The sequence below is a fragment of the Zerene cesonia genome, chromosome 12 (genome assembly GCF_012273895.1).
Source record: "Zerene cesonia ecotype Mississippi chromosome 12, Zerene_cesonia_1.1, whole genome shotgun sequence".
NCBI classification, from domain to species: domain Eukaryota; kingdom Metazoa; phylum Arthropoda; class Insecta; order Lepidoptera; family Pieridae; genus Zerene; species Zerene cesonia.
Window position 1 is genome coordinate 6,051,425 of NC_052113.1, and position 22,006 is coordinate 6,073,430.

Genomic DNA, 22,006 nt, shown 5'->3' on the forward strand with positions numbered 1-22,006 from the left:
ATATATGCGCAGTCATAGGTATATAATGACCGTTTGATTGTCGAACAAATTTGAGAACTTCGTTTGCTGACGGGAATTTAATTTTTAATAAATACTGAATCCTTTTTTTTTTGCTACAGAACCCATCACAGTCAGTGGCCGTGAAAGTCGTCACAAAGAAAGGCATACAGAAAGCATCAGAGATCCTGGTGAAGGAAATCAAAATTCTTCGCGAGCTGACGGCCCTCCATCACACGAACCTTGTCGCCATGCACGACTGTATGGACAGCACGGCTTATGTTTATGTAGTTATGGAGGTAAGTTACGGTTTTATTAAGCGATTGTCATTTTATTAGATTTTTGGAAATAGGACTTGTCTAAATAATAAATTTAAGATGTCGCTGTATGAGTATTGAACCGAAAACATGCACTATCTGACACATGCGTTGTGTATTTTAGCGAAGCTTTACGTGATTGATAATATATACTAAAAATTACTCGCTACGTAAAATTGTTGCGCACTAGAGTTAAAAAAAATAACATGTATTAATTTTAATACGAAATCTAAAGCTTTGACTACATTAACGTTTATTTATATAAAATGCGCCGCTTTATATTGTTTAAGCCCTGATAAATAACCTGTAACCCTTATACATATATTTACACACAATGTAAAGTGAATCCGCGTACTTTGTTTAATTTGCTCACCCGCTTGGTTCTACAATTACCAGGAAGTCGTGGTTATTAGTTGGTACTAGGTGCCGATTGTCGTCCGTAACCCACTGGCCTTGCCCTTAATCCGTCTGCCGATAACGACATGTACATTACTGTCGCCTCTTCAGGAGGCTATATTGTTATATATATTGCTACACTTTACATGCAACACATATTATATTATGTAAATTTTTAACATTTATACAATACGTTATAAAATTTATGTACCTATTTCAGTGATGTAATACCCATCACTATAATCATCGTTGGTGTGAATTATCGTACCAGTAGTAATATCCGTGTCTTTTATTTTTGCACTCAATACAAAATGTTTTTAACATGGTTTTCATTCTCGTAATATCTACTTTGTACAAAATAGTAAATACTCTTCCGTATGTCGCACCTCACGCTGCTTGATTCGTAACAAGGTCAAAGCTTTATTGGCTCACCTCTTCGTGTTATAAAACTGAATATACAACATCACATTAATATAGTTATACATAAAAAATATAAATTCACATGACGGTAATTAATTCAAGTAAGTATGTCGTTTATTGTGCAAGTTACATATAAGGAGTTATTGGACAAAGACATTGCGGTAAATCACATTGTTTACTATTTGAGTTATCAGACGTTGATACAATGCGTTTTAACAATGAGACAGTAAGAGTCGACGACCGGAAGTCTGACAAATTGCGCATCAATTTTGCGTATGTAGACGAATTTGCGATAAACTGCGTATATCTAATAGATTTGATAACAAATCTGTCCTAACCGTACTAATTCCACAAGTCCACGCAGTCGTAACGTGTTGACTCCTCTAGGCCGCACTATCAACCTAAAATTATATTCAACTCTCGAGATAAAACACGTTTTGCTAATAATAATTTTGAACTGCGTATTTGGTGAAGAACGCCCGCAGCCCGATGCTTGTTGTTATTTACATTTTTGAATCACTGCATGTACCTACATTATTTATTAATATTCATATGTACATTAACATTATTTATTTTCATTATATTGAAAACCAACGCAGTAAATATGCAAACATTTCTTCTGCCCAGTTTTTACTTAAATTATAATTTAAAGACCGTTACTCTACTACAGACCAAAGAGGATCTCCTTAATAATCTCAATCATATACATTTGTATCACAACAGTTGGATATTTAAGTTTAAACGGTGTCACACGTACTGCCCTACTAACCTTTAATATCGTTGATGACTGCTCTAAAATCTCTCGTACCGTATATTTGTGTGCGATAAATTATACTAGTTATGTAAATAACTGAGTAAGTATAATAACAGTGACGATTAGCTGCTGAATTTTAAGATTCGAGGGTTCGAGACCAGGGGAGTATACAGGAAATCAACTGATTGTTCAGTTTAGATGAACATTTTCCACATCAACATTTTTCAACCCGAACTGAATCTTCACAAGGGGTCTGTGTCCCTACAGTGGGAACATAATATATAGGCTGACAATTTGAAAACATTCTTAAAGGTGACATACAATAGAAAAAATAGGCAAGGGCAGGTATAATATAGTTATACTTCCTAGTAATTATTGTGATTCACCGTAAAAAGGTTATGATGTTTTATTTTTTTTTCTATGTTTATTTTGTGTTCATGATTCTAATATATAAAACTACTAATAAAACATTACTTAATACGTATTGACAAGTTTTTTAACCAATTACAAAATGTTTAATATTTATTTATAGCGATAACTCGTTGACATTGAGTATAGCAGGTCCTGACAATAAGTAAATTATGTTTTTGGTAGCATAATTATCACGTTGTACGAGTTAAATATGAGTCAAAAATATCATAAGTTTAGAACAAAGGATTCCAGCGAAGGATGTAAATAAGACAGTTCTGTTTAATCGGCATTGCGCAATGTAGTACACTCGTGTAGAAACTATCTAGGTGGCAGCCGCGCCACGTTTCTTGGGATCACAGCGCCTGCACGTGCTAGCCCTGCCTCGTGGATGTGATCAGCGCGATACAGATAATTGCGCACAAAATTACAGTTACCCGTTGACTCGAACAAACGTACAAATAAAATCCAAAACAGAATCGTTTCCAATTGAAGTAATTCACAAACGATATATTTTTCCGTGTCTAATCTTTTCATTATTTCGTACAGTGATAAGAAGATAATGTATTCATGTCAAGAGATTGCTGTTCAGTGCAACCCAGAGAAGTAACGTTTTAATGATAATAAATACAAACAAGACACGTACATAGAGATAGAAGAAATAAGTTATTATTATTGATCTCGAATATCAGCGTAAATTACAAAATTTACTAAGTATAAATAGTTTTTACAATATAGTTTTTTTTTAATATATGCTTACTAGCAAATTTGGTAGTCAATTTATGTTTAGATCTTAAAAACGTTTTTGTAGGTTTTTATTTACATACCGCCTACCTATAGTAGAATGTCAAGGGCAAAAATGATTTTATTTGGGCGTCGTGTGTTTTACTGCGTAATATAAAGCTATTGCTTGCGTGAATTTACAGCCAAAGAAAGTTCATTAGCTTCTGTTAATTTTAGCAAAACGTGCTGCTGCATCTTAGGCACGTCAAGACTTTATAATTCCCACACCCTTATTTTCGTTCGTACGTTTCAACATTTTTCTATTCTCAAGGATTTATTTAATTTATTTGAAAACACATTAATCTGATAATAACTTTACACTTTATTGATGTGAAATTATATTATAGTATATATATAATACAATAATTAAACTATTATTTATTCAACTAAATTAAAAAAAAGAGTTAGTAGCTTTATATGTATAGCTATATTTTATTTATTATTATTATTGGAAACAAACTACTCAACCCGACTTCGCACTGGTAGTTTTTTCATACGACTTCATTCTGTCATCAATTCACTAGGTTTAGCTAAGTGAAATCAATAAACATTTTTAGCAAAATACGTATAAAACAAGTATATTCGATATCTTCCGTGATTTCGTGGTATCCCTAGGGATTTCGTAAAATTCTGATATTCTCATTTCCCTACGACATTTACATGTATGTATCCTTGGATCCTCTGTTGTTTCATTTTAACGCAAATGGAAAAGTATTCAAGGCGGGCTTTGCAAATTATGCAACATCGTAATAATAATTATGAGACTGCTAGTCTATCCGCGAGCTCGTGCCCACGTGTCGCTTATATACATAATGTCATATGCAGTAGCAACATAGATTAAGTTTATATTTAAATATTTATTGATGTCAAAGCATTGTGACGTGTTTAAGTCTAGTCATTTTTACAGAGCATGGATGTACAAACAAATTAAATTCCGGCGATTTAAACATCTGAATGCGCACGTGTACGATCGATCTATTCGATTTATATTTTTTATTTATCTATCTCATACTCTTAGTTTATATAGCTAGAGATTTGTAAGACGTTCCATGTCAGATTATGGCACTGGTCACTCTTGTTGTTTTATAAAATAAGCGATACACAATTAAATCAAAGACCCTCTCACATAGACATAAAGAACAGACATAATATGTAAGACCCTACAAAATGCACGTGGTATGGTCGGACCTTGAGCGTTCTGAATAGGGCTTCACGCTATTCGCACCGTGTTCATAAATTTGTTTCACCTGTGCATTGCGTCATTACCTCTTCGGTTCTTTGTTGTAAGTACATAAATAGTTTGTAACAAGTCGTACGTAGGAATTATCTATATATGTTTAACCTATAAATAACTACAGTTTTTATTTATTTATCTGATTGCAAAATATCCCCCCTCCCTTCCCTAACACATGCATATTCCTTTCTTAATCTAATTTTTTATTTTATTTAATATTGTGGTTATTCGTGTTGTTTCTTTATTTTCGAAACCGCAATTATAAAACATCACCGACTTTCCAATATATCGTATTATTTTCCTACCTATCAACAGCATCTAGATTCTAGATCGTAGACTAATTGTAGGTAATAAGCGTGTACACGATTGCGTCAGGTTAGTTTCTATGTCGAGTGTTACTCGTTGAAGCTTGAAAGTGAGGCTCCGGAAACTGCATCATTACTTTCTATAAAGTCCATGATATTTTCATTTAATTGAGTCAGATCGTTCCTTAATATCTGGTTACATCAATACATTTTTATTTAAATGAAACGTTAGTAATAATTATTAATTTAATACCGAATCACTCGCATTATGCAGGCAACTGTTAAAGGTAAATACAGTTGGTGTTCCCCCACGAAATGTAATTTATTTACAATTAAATATTTCAGGTAACCAATATCGAGTTGTTAACGTACCTTATTGTTTTAAAAATAAATGAGAAAGCGACACTCCGGTGTGCATTCGAAATCGAAGCTCTCGTCCGATAAATAAAGTAACGGTTCTCAAAATCTTGCAGTTTAACTTACGTCCGTTAAAATACTTACTCTTTCTTCGGAAATTTCAAGAGAATGAATTGATTTGGACTTTGTTTTGCTTTCCAGAATTGTGCATATTTTTTTTAAGCGCACAGTATGTACCATAAATATATTATTTAATGCTATTGCTGTCTTTCTAAATGTAGAATATTACTTAAGAGAAAATAAATAAATCCTTTCATATAAACAACTTTATTCAGTAATTTATTACAAGTGTGACGTAATACAAAAGCGCTTTTTTATTTACATAAAAAAATCTATATTAATAAACTTATTCTACAATTTCGTTTTTACAAAATTAAATAACATTTTAACTAGTTACATAAATACACACGCGTCCACAAACTAGTCAAAAGATAAGTTAAATAACATACATGACGTTTCGCAAACATATTTTGTCTCATTCAGATCAAGTTCATTCAACACGAGTATAATAGTTAGTGCATTCGTCATCCACTGAATCTAAACAGGCGATTTATCGTTAGACTTATCTTGTAATGGGACTTCTTCTGGAGATGTACCATTGGCCGTGGTGCGTTCGTTTGTTCTAGGTGTTGAGCCGAATTTTTTCTTTATTGAACTCCAATTCTTTTTAATGGTTATAAGGGCTACGATTACAACCATAGCTGCTATTATAATACCTATTACACTTTTGTCGACACCACCTCCAGATTTTGTTTCCGCTGTTTTTGCACCTATCTTTACTTCTGAATCTGTTTGTGACGTTTCTGTTGGAGCCTGTACAATACTATTCAAAGGAACGTTATCCATAGGCTGCTGGTTGACGGCATTGCGAAGAGAAAATTCTGTTACTGACGAAGTGCTTTCAGAAATTGAAGAAGCTGCACTAGTTTGCGGGGTAGGTGCTGTTGTTGCTTCCGTACTAGGCGTAGAATTACTTGAACTAGACGCAGTGTTCAATGATTTCTGAACAGCTTCGGGTTGGAACGCAATCATACCCGGTAATGTTGCATCGAATAAGTCATCTCCAATCGATTCTGGTGCATCTGGACATTCAAAAATTTGCTTATTGCATGATTCGTAGCAAACACTTTCCAAAGATTCCTTTAATGATTTGCATAAATCTTCAGAAAGATCTGACGACGTTGATGGCAACGTTAGTTTGCGCAGTGACTTCAAATTCGAAAAAAGTTCCGTTGTGAATGTCTGAAAATATGTTAAAAAAAACGTATATTTTAATGATTTAACATTACAATTTTACATTAAATGTAAAGTATTCTTAATATAGTTATTCAATTAATTATCAATATATATAAACCAGGCCTGTAAGTTGACTATTGTGAACAACTAAGATTTCATTTCAGGTTATATTAATAATTTGTTAGTATTCTAATAAAGCAGCCGTGGCTCAATGGTGAGGACCTCGAAATTAAATCGAAAAGTAGGGGATTCAAGACCATACACGCGTGCGCGTGCCAGCATTACTTAGATTACAACGAATCTAAATAGTGAAGGAAAGCCTCGAGAAAAAAACCTCCATCCTCGTAATATAAACAGTTCGTCGTCATGTGACACCTAACAAACCGATAGCTTGGTTAGGTTCCTCATGGGGTCTGTGACAAAAAAGTCAAATTTGTCACTAGAGAACAAATTTGAGTTGCTGATAAGTTTTACAATCCAGTGTGAGATGAGACACAAGTTTAAACATACTTCTTTTCTAATCTTTATTTAAATCTATGTTACCGTTCTTATGTCGTTGCCTCCCAGGTCCAGTTCTTCTAACTTTATTAGAGATAGGCTATTCTTTAAATCTTGCGGGAATTCAATTAGGCGGTTATTTGCTAGTTTTAACTTCACTAATGCCGGCAGCTCGCTCACAGACTGAAATAATGTTAAACATAAATTAAAACTGACTATTGATTAATAATTTAAGGTATATTATTCATTGTATAATACTTACGCCTGCAGCTAATTCCATTATTAGGTTGTCGTCTGCATTAAGTACTTCCAATTCTTTTAAAGTGGATATTTCTTTCGGAATCTCCGTTAACTTATTGTTATTTAAATTTAACGTGGTTATCCTTGAATCTAGTGGCCACGGGAATTCTGTGAGAGAATATCCAGCACAATTTACGACGAATTTGTTTTTATCGCCTTCAATGCTACATACGCATGGTTTTGGGCATGGTAATGTAGAGGAGGAACTGTTAATGTCTTGTTCATTTTCATTTGCTTCCAGTGGCATTATATGTTCTAATTTTGGAATTGCTGCTTGTGTTGTGATTTCAATATTATCATCTATAGATGGGTCTCCACTACCTTCGATAGCATCGTCGGCATTTTTTGTGTCTGACAGAGATTGGATATCACCCTCTGAGGGTATTTCTGTTACATCGCTTTCTTGGCCGCTAACGATTCCTTGTCTGAAATTTGGTCAAGATGCATTATTATCACGTGAATCTATAAAGCAATGGATATCTTTTATCATAACGAGCTGACGTAGAATTGCTAAGTACAGAGATAAGAATCGTGATAAATACAAGGGCGTAACTATAGGTGTTTATGCTTTAGAATATTCTAAAAACTAATAAATATTAGATAAATGCAATGATCGTGAATGTTATGTACAATATTATAAAAAAGTTATATAGACTTGTGAACTCTGATGACGGGTGTGATTTTTACCATAATAATAGTATATATACATAATATGTAATAACGTGTTTCAGATAAAAATAGCAATGAAACCATCGAACCTATGAACATGTAATAATGCGTAGCTTCAGAAATAAATTGTAATGGTTATGTGAATAGGGCACAATAGATTATAATATGAAATGTTTCCATTTACATAAAATAAATTTAATTGACATCATTTAAAGGTGATTAATTATATAAACATTATTATCGGTGTTTCATTAACTAATTGTTTTTTACTTACATCAGACAAGCTGCCAAAATAAAGCATAGATGTTTTGTCTTCATGGTCACTAGGAATTTAGTGCACTGTGTTAGTATTGCCAACAGATTTCCCTTGTTACCCTGCCTAGTACTAGTAGCATCGGGTCGCAGAGCGCGTAACTCACTGACACTTATAAACTATTATCACTCCACGATAAGATTACCTGCTGCATGGCGAGCTTATCGCGAATCAAACTCGATAACGATTGTCCGCATCAACAGCAAAACTAATTTCCTCTTTTTCCAACAACACCTCATATACTTCAATGTGTAATTCAACGTTTATGCATACAATAATCACGATTACGTTATTTCTTATCAGGCCTCTAGTCGCATAAAGAATTCTCAAAATAGTCTCACTTATATCATTGATGATATACACTCTTTCCTTGAAATTATGAAAAACATTTAGTTAGAATTCATCGGATTCGTCACTAAAACGTTTCCTTTTTTGTCAAATTTCACAAGAATTCATTGTATTCAAATTTAATTCTCCCAAGAACACAAAAACTTATGTTACTAATGCCAGTTTCGAACTATTGACTGACATAAAGACAAAAAGTACACAACTAATACAATAACGTTTCTCGTTTCTTGCAAAGTAAAAGTTCATCCGTGAGTTGTTCACGTTGATTCGTTTAAGCAAATGGGCTGATGAGTTTATACCTTACGTTGATATACTTACTATTGATTATTTCGACAATTGAAATTTGTCAATTTTCAATTCGTATAGTCAAAAAAAAACATAATATAACAAAAACCATGTGGCCTTTTAAAGCCTGTACAAAAAATCTTCTCAATAAACTATTACAATCACTAATAATATTTATGATTGATTATTAAACTATTACCAAAACTCTACTCGACATAGGTATAGATTATACCTATGGAATGTCCTTTAATTATTAAATGTGTATAATAACTATAAGTAAATTTGCGTAAAACAATTATACCATTTAGAAAGGATGTGAAATGTTTATGTTAATTTATTTACTGCAAAATGTCATTAAAGTTTTATACATTACATTGATTACTCATTGCTTAATAATATTCACCTTGTTCACTATTGTTTTATACCTAAACACTGCTGACTTAATGTTAACGATATACGAAAAATAACATTTTACTAAATTGATCGCCGTGGTGCGAACGGTTTTAAATAAGTCTGTGTTTACTTTACTGAACACGCGTGTAGCGCAGTAGTTTTTTGAACGTTCAATCTCATTGATGCCTCGCGTTCGACTTGATTTCTTTCAGTGTTTTTCATATTCATTTTGTTTACTTAACTTTTTATTTACTTAACAGTATTGTAATGGCGGCGACTTGGCAGACTATCTACAAACAAATAGGCTTCTCAGCGAGGCCACAATACGCACCTTCCTTCGGCAACTTGCTGAGGCCATGCGCGCTATTCACGCCAAAGGGATTGTCCATCGTGATCTGAAGCCACAGAATATTCTACTGACACACAATGTCGCCCCACCTCGCACACCGCACCCGGAAGAAATAACCCTCAAAATTGGTAATGAACTGTTAACATGAATATTTCATTGTTGAATTTTATACTTACCATAAATATAAAAACATTGTACAAATGCAAATCTTAAAGCAATAAAACACACTTACATATAAACAACCTGTATTTGTGTGAAAAATTATTGAAAATTATTTATACTTTGAATATTTCTTACACAGCTGATTTTGGATTTGCTCGATTCTTAGAAGAAGGAAACATGGCTGTCACACTTTGCGGATCTCCTATGTATATGGTAACATTGTCAATTATCTTTTGTACATTTTAGTATATCATTATAAGTCTATTAATTGAATATTGAATACTATTTATGTATGTTGAAGAAGCAATGTCGATACAGAGCATAGAAAAATATAAAATCAACTGGTGTGGAACATTTTTTTCTTTTTTCAATAGTAATATAATACAGATATGTTTACCTATAAAATATGTATATTAATTAAATTATGTCGGTTTCCGCAGATGAAGCACAAATATCAATTAATACAACTTTGAATTTCAGGCGCCCGAAGTTATAATGTCCCTAAAATATGACGCAAAAGCAGACCTCTGGAGCCTGGGCACGATCGTGTATCAATGCTTAACTGGCAAGGCTCCTTTCCAAGCGACCACGCCACACGAACTTAAGGCTTTCTACGAAAACAGCGTCGATTTACAGCCCAAGTAAGCTCTATTGAATAATTAGCCTATCGAATAAACCGCGTTCATTTTATATAAATCGCTTACCTACGTCATATTCTGTGGAAATCGCTACAATAAGTGAACTTAAGATGCTTCAATTTCGAAGTTTATAACGAATGTTTATTCGTTTGATAGTTTTAAGAATTTAGAACGCAAGTGTTTTTTATTTATAGTATACTCCATGTACGTTATCGATTTATAACTTCAACTTGATGTGGTTTAGATATCGTCATTCCCTCTAAATATGTAATTTTGATATTTCTCATTCATAATTATTTTAGTACATGATTATTTATCCCAAAAAATCTGGTGATAGAAATTCATTTTAAAATTAATTAATTTTTAATATACACATAATAGACTTCATTTGTTTGGTCTGAATCCGAATCCTAAAATCCACGAAGCTCTCTGTGCTCCACGGTTACACGAATTAAACACTTCCTCATTGAAGTGGAACAAATTTGGCCATTTCTTCATTTAATTTCCTATACTGTACATGAAATTTGAAAGATCGCGAGTTCATGTAAACAGAAGAACGACTCGATGATTATTGATTGTTATGCGGGTTAATTTTGGAAGTAAATTTGCGTCTGCGAGTGGAACGCGCAGTGTTGAAAACTTTCGTCTAATTATGAATTATTATTGAATAACTGTTCAACACAATTCGCAAGTCGCATTAATTGTTACTTATATTTCGTGAGTATTTTTAGATTGTAAATATGTGTACTATGGTTATGTTCAGAATTACTTTTATGGTTGAAAACTGCAAGGAGTTAGTTCATACTTTGTATTACAAAGCAGCAACAGATATACCTTCATGAATATAATATGAATATATATATATGTAACTACTTACTAGATAAGTAAGTGTAAGACTGCTTACCTACGTAAATAAAAGACAATATTATATAACGCCAACAAATAGGGCTTTCTTAACATATTTTACTTAACCGTAAATAGTAGAAAGCAGAAATATAGGCAATTTTATTGCTTTTCATAAAAGTTATTTTCAGTTAGTATGTTTGTATAAATATTAAATATCATAGCCTTCTCAGAATCCGCTAAAACAACAGCGAAAATACTTCACCGCTATAAATATACCGATCATTTTACCAATAGCAATTTATTGCGAAGATAATGAACCTTTTAATGCATCATTGCATTATAAAGAACGTTTAATTGCTTATACAGCAAATATGCTAGCTACCTCCTGTGTATATGTGCGACTAAAAATAATTCTTCAAACGTAGTCAGCTGATGTTCGCCGCACAGCTGGCCCTCATGCTATATAATTCCGTTATTCATCAACGGTCATAAAGCTAGTAGGAGTCGTCATTATTTACTTTTGAAGGCGAAATAAATTAAGGATTAATACAATTACTTGTTGTTTTTTGTTTAAAAATAACGATACTAGTTTCTATTCAATTGTTGTAAGGTTATTTTGCAAAGCTGTCTTGATGTTAAATTATTATAACAACGTTAGGTAATTTTTATAGGCATATTCTATATATATCTATAAATATTGTCGTATTTATACGAAAACATACTATTTTACACTTTCACATAAACACAGCGTATCCATGTTGATGTTAAACTTTCACGTCATTACTGCTCACTGTAATGTACATAACGTCATATTATTCTCGAAAGTCCATTTTAGCATGCGATTTTAGTGTTGATAAATTTAATACTTTTTATGTTTGTATGATAAACCAAATTCACGAAAAACGAGTAATTATAAACATCAGATAATTATCTTTATGTCAAATTTAAAGGATATCTTGATATTTTTGTTCTTGATAAACTGCATTAAAATGAATGTGTTTATTTTTAAGAATTTATCGCACGTTGTTCATTCAAAATTGTAAATGTATAATACAAGGAAGTTATATTATACTAAGTCGAGATTCATAGATACATCTTTGAAACCTATAATACGTATCACATCAGTAAATCATACATTATCATAATGACTCGATAAAACTATAAAACGTGATATTTGAACATTACAGGATGCCAGCCGGAACAAGTCCCGAGCTTTGCAATTTACTTATCGGCTTACTGAGACGTAATGCTCGAGAACGGATGCCTTTTGAGGTGTTCTTCAACCATCCATTCTTACAAAGACCCAGAACAACTTCTATAACAAGTGAGTATAGTACACACCATCTATGCCTTATATTTCATTCATTAGTCTAGTATTTAATAACATTAACCATTGAAAACATTTTTCGTTCTTCACAAATCACTACGCAATAATTTATCAGTCGCATCTTTCCTCGTTGTTCCAGTAGCAAGTAGAGATTTCCTTATCGTATGTCACGTTAAAGTATACGAATAATTGTCAGCTAATCAATGATCCAGTAAATTTGATTAACATATTATACAAAACACGAGTTTAATCGTACGTTTCATGAAGCATCGATATGTTCGGATGACTCACTCTATTCGACCTAAATGTTTCATTCTTACAAAATCTGTTACGGTTTCCTATTTGTTTGGCCTCTACGTATTTCATTATTCGTATTATACTTTATAGTTGTAATGGATTCAACAAAAATACGCTTTATTATAATCAGATAAAAACATAAAAGAGGTGCGCAAGTTACATTAACCTCTTAAAATGTTTTGTTTGATTACATCAGCTCTATGAGGGAAGGCGAACAGATTTCTGCTCGCTCATTCAGAGCGCTGACCTGACTTGTTCAATTAAATGTCAAGAGTTCATCACTCTTTTTATAATAGTGATTCAGTTCTATTGCGATAAATGATAGGTCAAAAGTATAGCAGGAAATGGTGTCATATCTGCGACTTAAGAAAATTATACTACATATTTACATAATTACTTATACATAAGTGAGGTAGATTAAATGTTTAAATTAGGTTTTTTTTTTATAAACGGTATGTATTTCGTCGCGAAAATAAATAGATAGACAAAATGAAATCATTCTTGTAAAATACTTATAATTTCAATTCTTATTAACTAGTCACGATAAAAAATCTTCACTTGTTTTAAGCTCTCTGTTACTTGGATAACGCTTCTTAAACATTTTGAATTAACTCACATATAATAGATAGGTGTAGGTGTATAGGTTACATCTGTAACGATTTGGTTACGGTATAAATATTATTCAGGTTTGGACTCGGATCTGCCTGATATATTGGAGAGCGATACTGAAGGCCGTCCCGATACTAACTGTATCCTAGAGGAGTCTTGGGAGAGCCAGGGTATATCATTAATTTCTCTTTCGCTTTTTTGCATGGGGTGGGCTCATTATCAGTCGCATAACATTTCTATATCATACTAAATATGTAGGTACGCTTGAGACGCATGGCTTCCTATTTTATCGAAATGTTTATCTATATTATGTAAATGCTGGCATGTTTGGATTCTTTTGAATATTCGATTCATAAATCATATGTTGATTTTTTTCTATTATTTATATGTCGATTCATTTAAAATTAAAAATACTGCCTGTTATATCCGAGAAACGATAACATTTAAACAGGACCAACAAAAAATTTTATGATACCATATTTATTAATCGCATAGTCCATAATTGTATGAAAACAATAACAAAGCGCAGTGTCTACACCCGGGCAATGTACTCGGACGATTTTGTGCATCGCATGATGTTTAACGGGAACGCACTGCCGCGAAGCGAAGCATAATGTGGGGAGTTATCAAACGGTACTTCGGCCGGGTCTGCAATGTTATTTACTCCGAAGTCGTAAATCGCCATTCGGAATGGCTATATAAATAATGTATCGGCCGTCGTTTGTTTATTTGGTGCATGGCGATACGTGCCCGCGCGGGGATGTATGTATGCGTGAGATGTTTTGGAGTTTGAGGATATCGGAGGTGGTGTGTTTGGTGGAGTTCGTATTGGCGCGGTGTTCAGTGTGCGTTGTGTCGGTAGGGACGGGCTCGAGCGCGGCGGGGGCGGGCGCGCGCGCGCCGCTGTCGCAGCCGCCGCCGCAGCCGCATCCGCAGCCGATGCCCACGCCGCAGCCGACGAGGAAGTCGCAGCCTACGTCCTCAGGTGAGTTGCATATAAGATAAGATTTGCTCATAACTAAGGAACTAGCTTTAGTTTGAACATCGTTTTTTTTTTGTGTTAAGAAACCAAAAGTCATATTGACTATTTTAGATCTGCTAACTGCTAAGTTAAGCTACGTTTAACTCTATAAAATAATTCATATAACACATTGAAATATTGCTTATTTGAAAGCAGTGGTTGACGTTTCAAGGTCCTTTCTATAGTAACGTATCTATTTCTTGTCTTATTAATCTTTGATCAATTGTATGATATATTTTGGTATCGGGAAAACGATAGATAATCGAGTTATAAATATATAAGTAATTTTATTATATAATAATTAAAACGGTAATATTATAATTATTATTTGCGAACCACACGAGTTTCATTTTAAATTTAAATATAATTGTTTTGTTCTTTTCTATACAATCGTATAATGTAGCTCTGAATGATAACCCAGGATCGTGTATGTTTAAATCACGTCGTTCTGTATCAATTTTATTGCAGTAATAATTCATTTACTTCCAACATTTTGCAATTTAATAAATGCATTAATATCTCAAAGTTATTATTATTATTAGTAGTTGATAGTTTTAAGTAAAAAAATATGATCGTTAGCCTTGGCATGAACAAAAATAATATGCAAATACATTTTTGTGTTTACGTAATATTATATTAATCGTGTAAAAAATTCCCAATTATATAATACTAGCTGTGCCTCGCGGTTTGATCCGCGTAAGTCTGTATCCCGTAGTAATATCGGGATAAAAAGTTGCCTATATTTTATTTCAGTTGCCCAGCTATCTACGTACCAAATTTCATTGCAATCGGTTGAATAGTTTTTTCGTGAAAGAGCAACAAACACACACACATCCTTACAAACTTTCGCATTTATAATATTAGTAGGATTATTCGATAACTGAATTGGGTATATGTTTAAGGTTCACCTACAATCAATCTTCGATAATAATATTAGTACCTGGATGGCCGAGCTTTGCTCGGTACTTTTTTTTTTTAACTTTAATTATTCGCCAAAAAATAGTATTATTATTAGCCAATAGATGTCAGGAAGAGTCATAATAAATTGGGACTACTCAAACGCCTCCTATTTGTTAAAAAAGTAAGTTTAAGTCGATAAAACACGAATATGACATTTTCTAAAAAAGATTCCTAGCTAGATCGATTTATCGCCCCCGAAACCCCCTATATACTAAATTTCATGAAAATCGTTGGAGCCGATTCCGAGATTCCAATTATATATATATATATATATATATATATATACAAGAATTGCTCGTTTAAAGATATAAGATATTATGAAATGAAGTAAAATTAATATGAATATTAACTATTTTTAAACTAACGTCTCGACGACATCAGCGTTTCGCAATTTGGCTCGGGAACAATACATATACGTCCACTGAATTTGACCTTCAGTATATTCCGTGTCAGTGGAGTTATGTATTCGGTGCTGAAGAAATATACCAATATTCAGCTAGTTTCTTCAAAATATGGTAATAAATAGACTAATAAATCACACATTATTCGTATGATATACAGTGCCTTAAAAAATAATGCATCATTTAATTGTTTAAAGTTGAATAAAATGAACAATAGCATATTAGTTTCATAATGTTTTTTTGGAATATCATTTAGCCTTGATTCAAATATGGTTCATAAAGTATATTATAGTTTGTATAAATGCCGAAGATAAAATAACAAATTCATATTTATGATAAATATTGTGCTAGTAAATGTTGTAATATTTAAACAATGAAACCATTTTTATCATTTCATTATTTTGGAAACTTCTACACAAAAGAAGGAGAACACACATGATTCATTATTATTCTAGTTCCCTGGATATAAAATTTTAACGTAACTGTTTTTGTTAGATACCTGTGTGTCATTTTCGTAATTGCATCACTATATTTAGCAAAAATTCAGTGATTCGTGTTGCCAGTCCAAATGTCAACTTTGAATAATTTATATTCATCAGTATAAGCAAAATCAAATTTATTTCGTCTGATATTAATATATTGTACTAAAGGTATATTTGTTATTTTAAGATGCGACCCGTCAGTGTCGTGGCTTACATTAAAAATGGTTGCAGTTAATTTCAAACTACACTACACTTATAGCAAAGAAGGACATAACGTTACTGAATGTAGTATGCCAAAAATATATATTAATCACAGTAGAGTATCAACGTGTCCATGTATGGTGCGCCACATTTATGTGTTGTGAGCAATATGCTATATACTTTTATAGCATATATAATATTAGCCGACCAAACTGATTAAAGATAAATTAACTGTATACAATAAACATTATTTACAAGTGTTTTTTAAGTAATAAAATCTAATATGTCTAGTTTATAGAGTAAACTTAATTATGGTATGAGACATAAATAACCACAAGCATTGTCATATTTACGCATAGCCGATTCATCCGAAGTCGTATGGGCGGGCGCGGAAGACTTCGTAGTGGTGGAGGCGGACAGCGGCTCCGGCGAGTATTCCGGCGGCTCGTCGTCCTCCGAGGCGGCGTCCCGGCCGCGCTCGCTGGCCCTCGCCGCGCATGCGCGCAACACGCCGCACTCGCCGTCACCGCACTCGCCCAACTCGCCGCACTCGCCCCACTCGCCCCACTCGCCCGCGCCGCACGCGCCCTCCCTGGAACACGCTAATGTGCAGATGAGGGTGAGTTGCGAGTTTTCGTGTGAATCGGCGCCTTTGTAACAGCAATAAAGATTACCATTCACTCATGTTCTAGGGCAACGTACGTGCCTTTTGTCTATTTCATGTTCTGTGTTTTTTAAATAGCCTTCTCTCTTCTCACTCTTCGTCTTTCCTACGCTAAATTATTTGGTGTGAAAACGAAATTTGCGCATGTATAAATCATTCATTTCGAATGTTTAAATGAAAGCTGGAACTGTATAATGAAACACTTTATACAGCGCAATCTCTCTCCTCGGACATTTAAAGATAAGAAATATTGCTTATATATCCCTGATAATTATACATTCTTGAAGGTTTTTTCTTTATACTATTCAAACAAGTCTTCGAGCATAAATTGATACACGCGTCTGTGACTAATTATTACAATTTAATTGTATTTTTATTACATCATAATTACACAACCTATAAGAAACGTCATAAAAGCTTGTTATTACTTATATAATAAAAACACTCCATTTGACATGACTTGACATAATGGGTTATAAATATCCATGTGATATATATTGTGATAAGTGACCACACACACTCAGAAGTACTATTCGAGATATTTTATATTATTAAAAAACTACTTTAAATAAATATTGCTTACCCTAGTTATGAGCTCTATGACTGATTATTATTTTACAAAAACTTTCAGAATCCATTGACGGCAGGTTCCAATGTACCACGATCACAGCCAATAGACGTCCTTCGATCAAACCACAACCGAAATGCGACCAACATCGGATCTCTCTCGCCGCCTACTGTAAGTATAACCTGCTAGCTGCTGGCCTTTAGTGAAATTATACTTCATCCCTTACTTGACATAATCTGATATAAAACATTTATTTTTAGGTATATCGTAAAAAGATTGTGAGTGTTCTTACCTTGCCGGTTTTTTGTAGTGAAATGAATCATTTATTTTTTTGTCATACATCATGTATATTTAACATGATACAAATTTTAATAAATGTTGCTTTTAATACATCAATGTTTGTATTTTTTATTTTTTATAAATTTTTCCACGTTTGCACAAGAGATTCTATTATTGTTGTTCATCCGCATAGGTGCCGTTCACAATGGGGACTCCCCCGTCGACGCGTCGACGCAGTGCCTCCGGGAGCTCCCCGCCGCCCTCGTTGTGGCAGGTCTCGCCAACCAACGCGAGCCGTGAGTAAACATACTAACACTGTGACAAGAAAACAAATGTGTCGCAAACATTGCAAACATTCCGGAATGCTCTCTAAGCTGCACATCGGCCATAGACTATCAAATTTTAATATTTTAATTAGCAAAAATATAATTGTATAAATTTTAGTCCTCTGGTACCAAATTACCTTAGTAAAAATAAAATTAAATCAGGTATGCAGCTAGAAAATATAAAGAAATACCACCTGAAAATATTCAAATTTATTTTATGGGCATCAAGGTCCTTATATTTAGTCTTATAAATTATGCTCACTACGATACGATATCAATACAAGTATAATCATAGTTATGAACGTATTATACCCACAATATATACGAACGAAGAAACCCCATATTATTCTGCGATTCTGTGAAAGTGGTATCTCTACGTACTGTAGAGTGCGTTAGCTCTACGTTTTGTGACCGCTCTGTGCGAGCGCAGCAACTCTACATAGCGTTACAATAGTGCGAGAGCGCGCCAGCTCTATACTTGTGTGTGTGTGCGTGTGTGGGCGAGTAGCGCACGTGTTGATGGGTGTCCGTCTGAAAGGCTCCTCGCCACCAGTGCCGCTGGCGCTGAAGGCGAGCGGCTCGTGCTCGCCGAAGCGCGGCGCGCTGCCGGACGCGCTGCTGCGCGCGCTCAAGCTGCCCGCGCACGACCCGCCCGTCTACATACCCAACCTGCAGGAGGAGACCATACTGGCCGTGAGTCGATTCGCTGATTCATTTAATTTTTTTTACTTAGACTCAAAGTTAAACATATTTGCTAATTTTACAAAAATGCAAATTTTAAATTTACTGAAACTTTTTAGAGGATATTAACTATTTAAATTCTATTGTATATGGGCCCCTATAATTTTTCTCGTCGTACGGTTCACAGAAAATAGAATTTTTATTTTACATGCGCAAACACTTTTGATAAATGTCCCTCAAATAAATAGTATGACTATAATAAGCTCGTGCCACCACAGGAGGAGCACAGCAAAGTGTTCTCTCAGCTGAACTTCGTGCTGATGCTGGCGGAACTGCTGTCCGACCTCGCGGTGTCGTGCGGCGCGCCCATCGCCGCTCTCATGGACGCTTCTGATGGTCAGTTATATATATATAAGGGATAATATAATATGTGAATTTCGCGTGTAAATTTGGTTAAATCTGTGACAAACTAAGTTTTTAAGACTGCAGAAATGGATTAATCAAAAAAATTAAATATTTTAAATTTGTAACGTGTTTTCGAGATGTAATTTTTATTTAAAGTAATAATAATTGGAGTACTGGACGCTCCAATTAACTATAGGATTGCTTTATTTTGACATCATAGCCGTTTAATTCAAATGCATTTATAATCTGGGTAAGTTAAGACGAGATTTTATGTATTTGCATTTATCTAAGTCATCGGCCTAATTGAGTACATCCGAAAAATCAAGACAGAATGTTTATATGTATTAACTATATTTTCGGTGCATTCAACATCCACACTTTTGAATATTTTAAATGGACGAAGATCTTATTCTTAACCGTTTGGAACAATACCAGATTATTTGTGATTACAAAATGAATACAATAAGTCTTAAGTTTTTTTTTTTTTGTTATTCTTAAAACTTGTCTTTAACTATAATTGCACATATTGTCAGTTTTCCTGCATATATTCTCATATCTATTAATGAGCAAAAAGGGTTACCAAGTAAATATTTCCCCATCTCGGGGCTGTCTATCTTTTCCTGCAACGGAGCGGGTGGAAACTAGTAACATATTAGACGAGAATAACGAATAATGTCCCGTGGTCAGAGCGCTGCAACGAGAGCGTGCGGCTCGGCCTGCTGGTGCAGGCGATGCAGGCGCTGGCGGCCGGCCTGCGCCTCGCCGCCGACTGCTACCGCGAGCGCACGCTGCAGCCCACGCCGCAAGTTCGCAGCGGTCAGTGCGCGCACGCACACGCGTACACACACGCACACACACACACGCACACACACACACGCACAAACACACTACAGATCCAATCATATATCTATATATATATAAAATTCTCGTGTCACAATTTTAGCTACCATACTCCTCTGAAACGGCTGGACCGATTCTCATGAAATTTTGTGTTCATATCGGGTAGATCTGAGAATTGGTCAACATCTATTTTTCACACCCCTTAATGATAAGAGTAAGGCAGGACAGCGTTTGCTGGGTCAGCTATTTATGTATATTATGTACTTTACACGAATATCATGACGATCCGTGTCCATTTGTACAGTATTCAATACAGAAATGAGTTTAGAAGTCTAGCTACATTAATAAAATATAAATACTATTTAAATTATGAATATTTTTAATACTTTGTTTTTCCAGTAATGAGATGTTAATGTGATGTCAGATAATATAGAAACAGTGTGAAAACATACAAATTAAGCAAATATTTTTTACATCCACAGTGGTGTCACTTATGAATGGCAAGTACAAGTGGATAGTAAACGAATCGCGACGACTACACGAAACGGGAGTGACTCCGGCGGTCTGTGATAAAATACTTTACGAACATGCTATTGAACTGGTGAGTTTCCTCTAAATTTGTCTTCTTAGATTCCTTAGAAAATACGATCGAGTAAAAAATCTAATTGTATACGCATGCATGTTAAACAATCTGGTAAATTGTACATACGAAAATTTTAAAGATAAACTCAAAATGTTTTACTAAAATCGTATCCCTAACGATAACCCTTCTGGGCTGCAGTGCCAGATGGCAGCTATCGAGGAGCTGTTCGGCGACGTGAAGGAGTGCGAGCGGCGCTACATGTCGGCGCAGGTGCTGCTGCACTCGCTCGTGCAGCGCCAGCCGCTGCACCCGCACCACCGCACCACGCTCTCCAAGTGTGAGTGCACGTATATGTTTTATACTTACTAGCTGTGGCTCGCGGATTCTCCCACCTGCTCAAACAACATTTTTAATGCGATTAAAATCTTTTGCCGCGGTACAATCAATTCTACACTACTCGTGACGCAAACACTTTTTTTTGTAATATTTGCTTATTGAGTTGTGTTACGCTTACAGATCGGGATGCAGTACAGAGGCGGCTCAATTGCCTCAAAGGGCCGCGCAAGATAATGGACGTAAAACTAGAGGCTGGGATCTCATAATGCAATAAGCTATCAACATGTAGAGTTAAGTACACTATACAAGATGAGAAGTGATTTTATTTTGTCTTTATAAATGACTTGAAGTGATAAAAAAATATTTAAAAATGTGTAAAAATAAAAAAGTGAATGACTTCAACAAAATCATATAAACACAAATGTTGTAGTAAAGAAGATTACCAGAGATTGCAATAGTAAGTTATATATTTTTTTAACAGTATGTAGGTTTTCTTTTAAGTAGGGACTGTAGATCTCTAGAACATCTTAGTGCAAATGAATAGTACAGCTTAAACTTTCATAGATAAGTAGATAAATATGTAGATGTGTCATTATAATAATAATGGTTGTACTTTCATATTATGGTTTGTAACTTTAGTACAAGAAATTTACGACATGTCCAGTCAGCTCCGCTTACATATACAGAATGCTGTTACAAGATGATTTATATAATTTTTAGAAATTGACACAGAGAATATCAAAATGTAAATGTAGGTTTAATAATGTAGTCATGTATTTTGCAAACACATCTCATAATTATTGTATTAACATTCTAATATTATTACTATTAATTATGTAGTGTGATATAAAAATTGTGAAATGAAATATCTCGATATGGACAAGATGCTATAGATCTCATTATCGACCAATAACAATATGGCATTTTTAGGTTAAGCTATGAATAATGTTTTCAAAGT

At 34.2% G+C, this 22,006-nt stretch overlaps 2 protein-coding genes across 6 annotated transcripts in view; one reads left to right on the top strand and one right to left on the bottom strand.

The window, feature by feature from the left end:
* The window catches only part of LOC119830688 (serine/threonine-protein kinase unc-51), a 26,866-nt gene extending 5,091 nt beyond the window's left edge, over window positions 1–21,775 (top strand). The window contains exons 2-18 of one of the 5 annotated variants that reach the window (XR_005287861.1): window positions 120–296; window positions 9,334–9,550; window positions 9,724–9,797; window positions 10,065–10,225; window positions 12,256–12,392; window positions 13,379–13,471; window positions 14,164–14,286; window positions 16,726–16,985; window positions 17,662–17,769; window positions 18,071–18,173; window positions 18,712–18,896; window positions 19,163–19,280; window positions 19,977–20,105; window positions 20,612–20,730; window positions 20,911–21,049; window positions 21,229–21,364; window positions 21,398–21,775. Coding sequence is in view for 4 of the 5 variants with exons in the window: in XM_038353782.1 (XP_038209710.1) it covers window positions 120–296; window positions 9,334–9,550; window positions 9,724–9,797; window positions 10,065–10,225; window positions 12,256–12,392; window positions 13,379–13,471; window positions 14,164–14,286; window positions 16,726–16,985; window positions 17,662–17,769; window positions 18,071–18,173; window positions 18,712–18,896; window positions 19,163–19,280; window positions 19,977–20,105; window positions 20,612–20,730; window positions 20,911–21,049; window positions 21,229–21,314 (2,229 nt within the window). In the remaining variant the exon portion in view is untranslated. Of the gene's footprint in view, window positions 1–119; window positions 297–9,333; window positions 9,551–9,723; window positions 9,798–10,064; window positions 10,226–12,255; window positions 12,393–13,378; window positions 13,472–14,163; window positions 14,287–16,725; window positions 16,986–17,661; window positions 17,770–18,070; window positions 18,174–18,711; window positions 18,897–19,162; window positions 19,281–19,976; window positions 20,106–20,611; window positions 20,731–20,910; window positions 21,050–21,228 lie in introns of all 5 variants that reach the window. The other 4 variants (XM_038353782.1, XM_038353783.1, XM_038353784.1 and 1 more) reach the window with 4 other exon arrangements.
* LOC119830689 lies at window positions 5,302–8,388 on the bottom strand. Its single transcript, XM_038353786.1, has 4 exons — window positions 8,009–8,388; window positions 7,028–7,490; window positions 6,811–6,948; window positions 5,302–6,273 (listed from the first exon to the last, which is right to left on the bottom strand). Exons 1-4 carry the CDS (start codon window positions 8,050–8,052, stop codon window positions 5,569–5,571), a joined length of 1,350 nt encoding a protein of 449 aa, XP_038209714.1. The 5' UTR covers window positions 8,053–8,388; the 3' UTR covers window positions 5,302–5,568.
* Window positions 21,776–22,006: the final 231 nt, after the last annotated feature.

Bases quoted from the DNA above. Each gene is read 5' to 3' on its own strand.
- LOC119830689 (XM_038353786.1), bottom strand. From the start codon at position 8,052: ATGAAGACAAAACATCTATGCTTTATTTTGGCAGCTTGTCTGAT. The intron at 7,491-8,008 runs GTAAGTAAAAAA...ACCAAATTTCAG, and splicing joins ATTTTGGCAGCTTGTCTGAT to ACAAGGAATCGTTAGCGGCC. The intron at 6,949-7,027 runs GTAAGTATTATA...ACATTATTTCAG, and splicing joins TAATGGAATTAGCTGCAGGC to TCTGTGAGCGAGCTGCCGGC.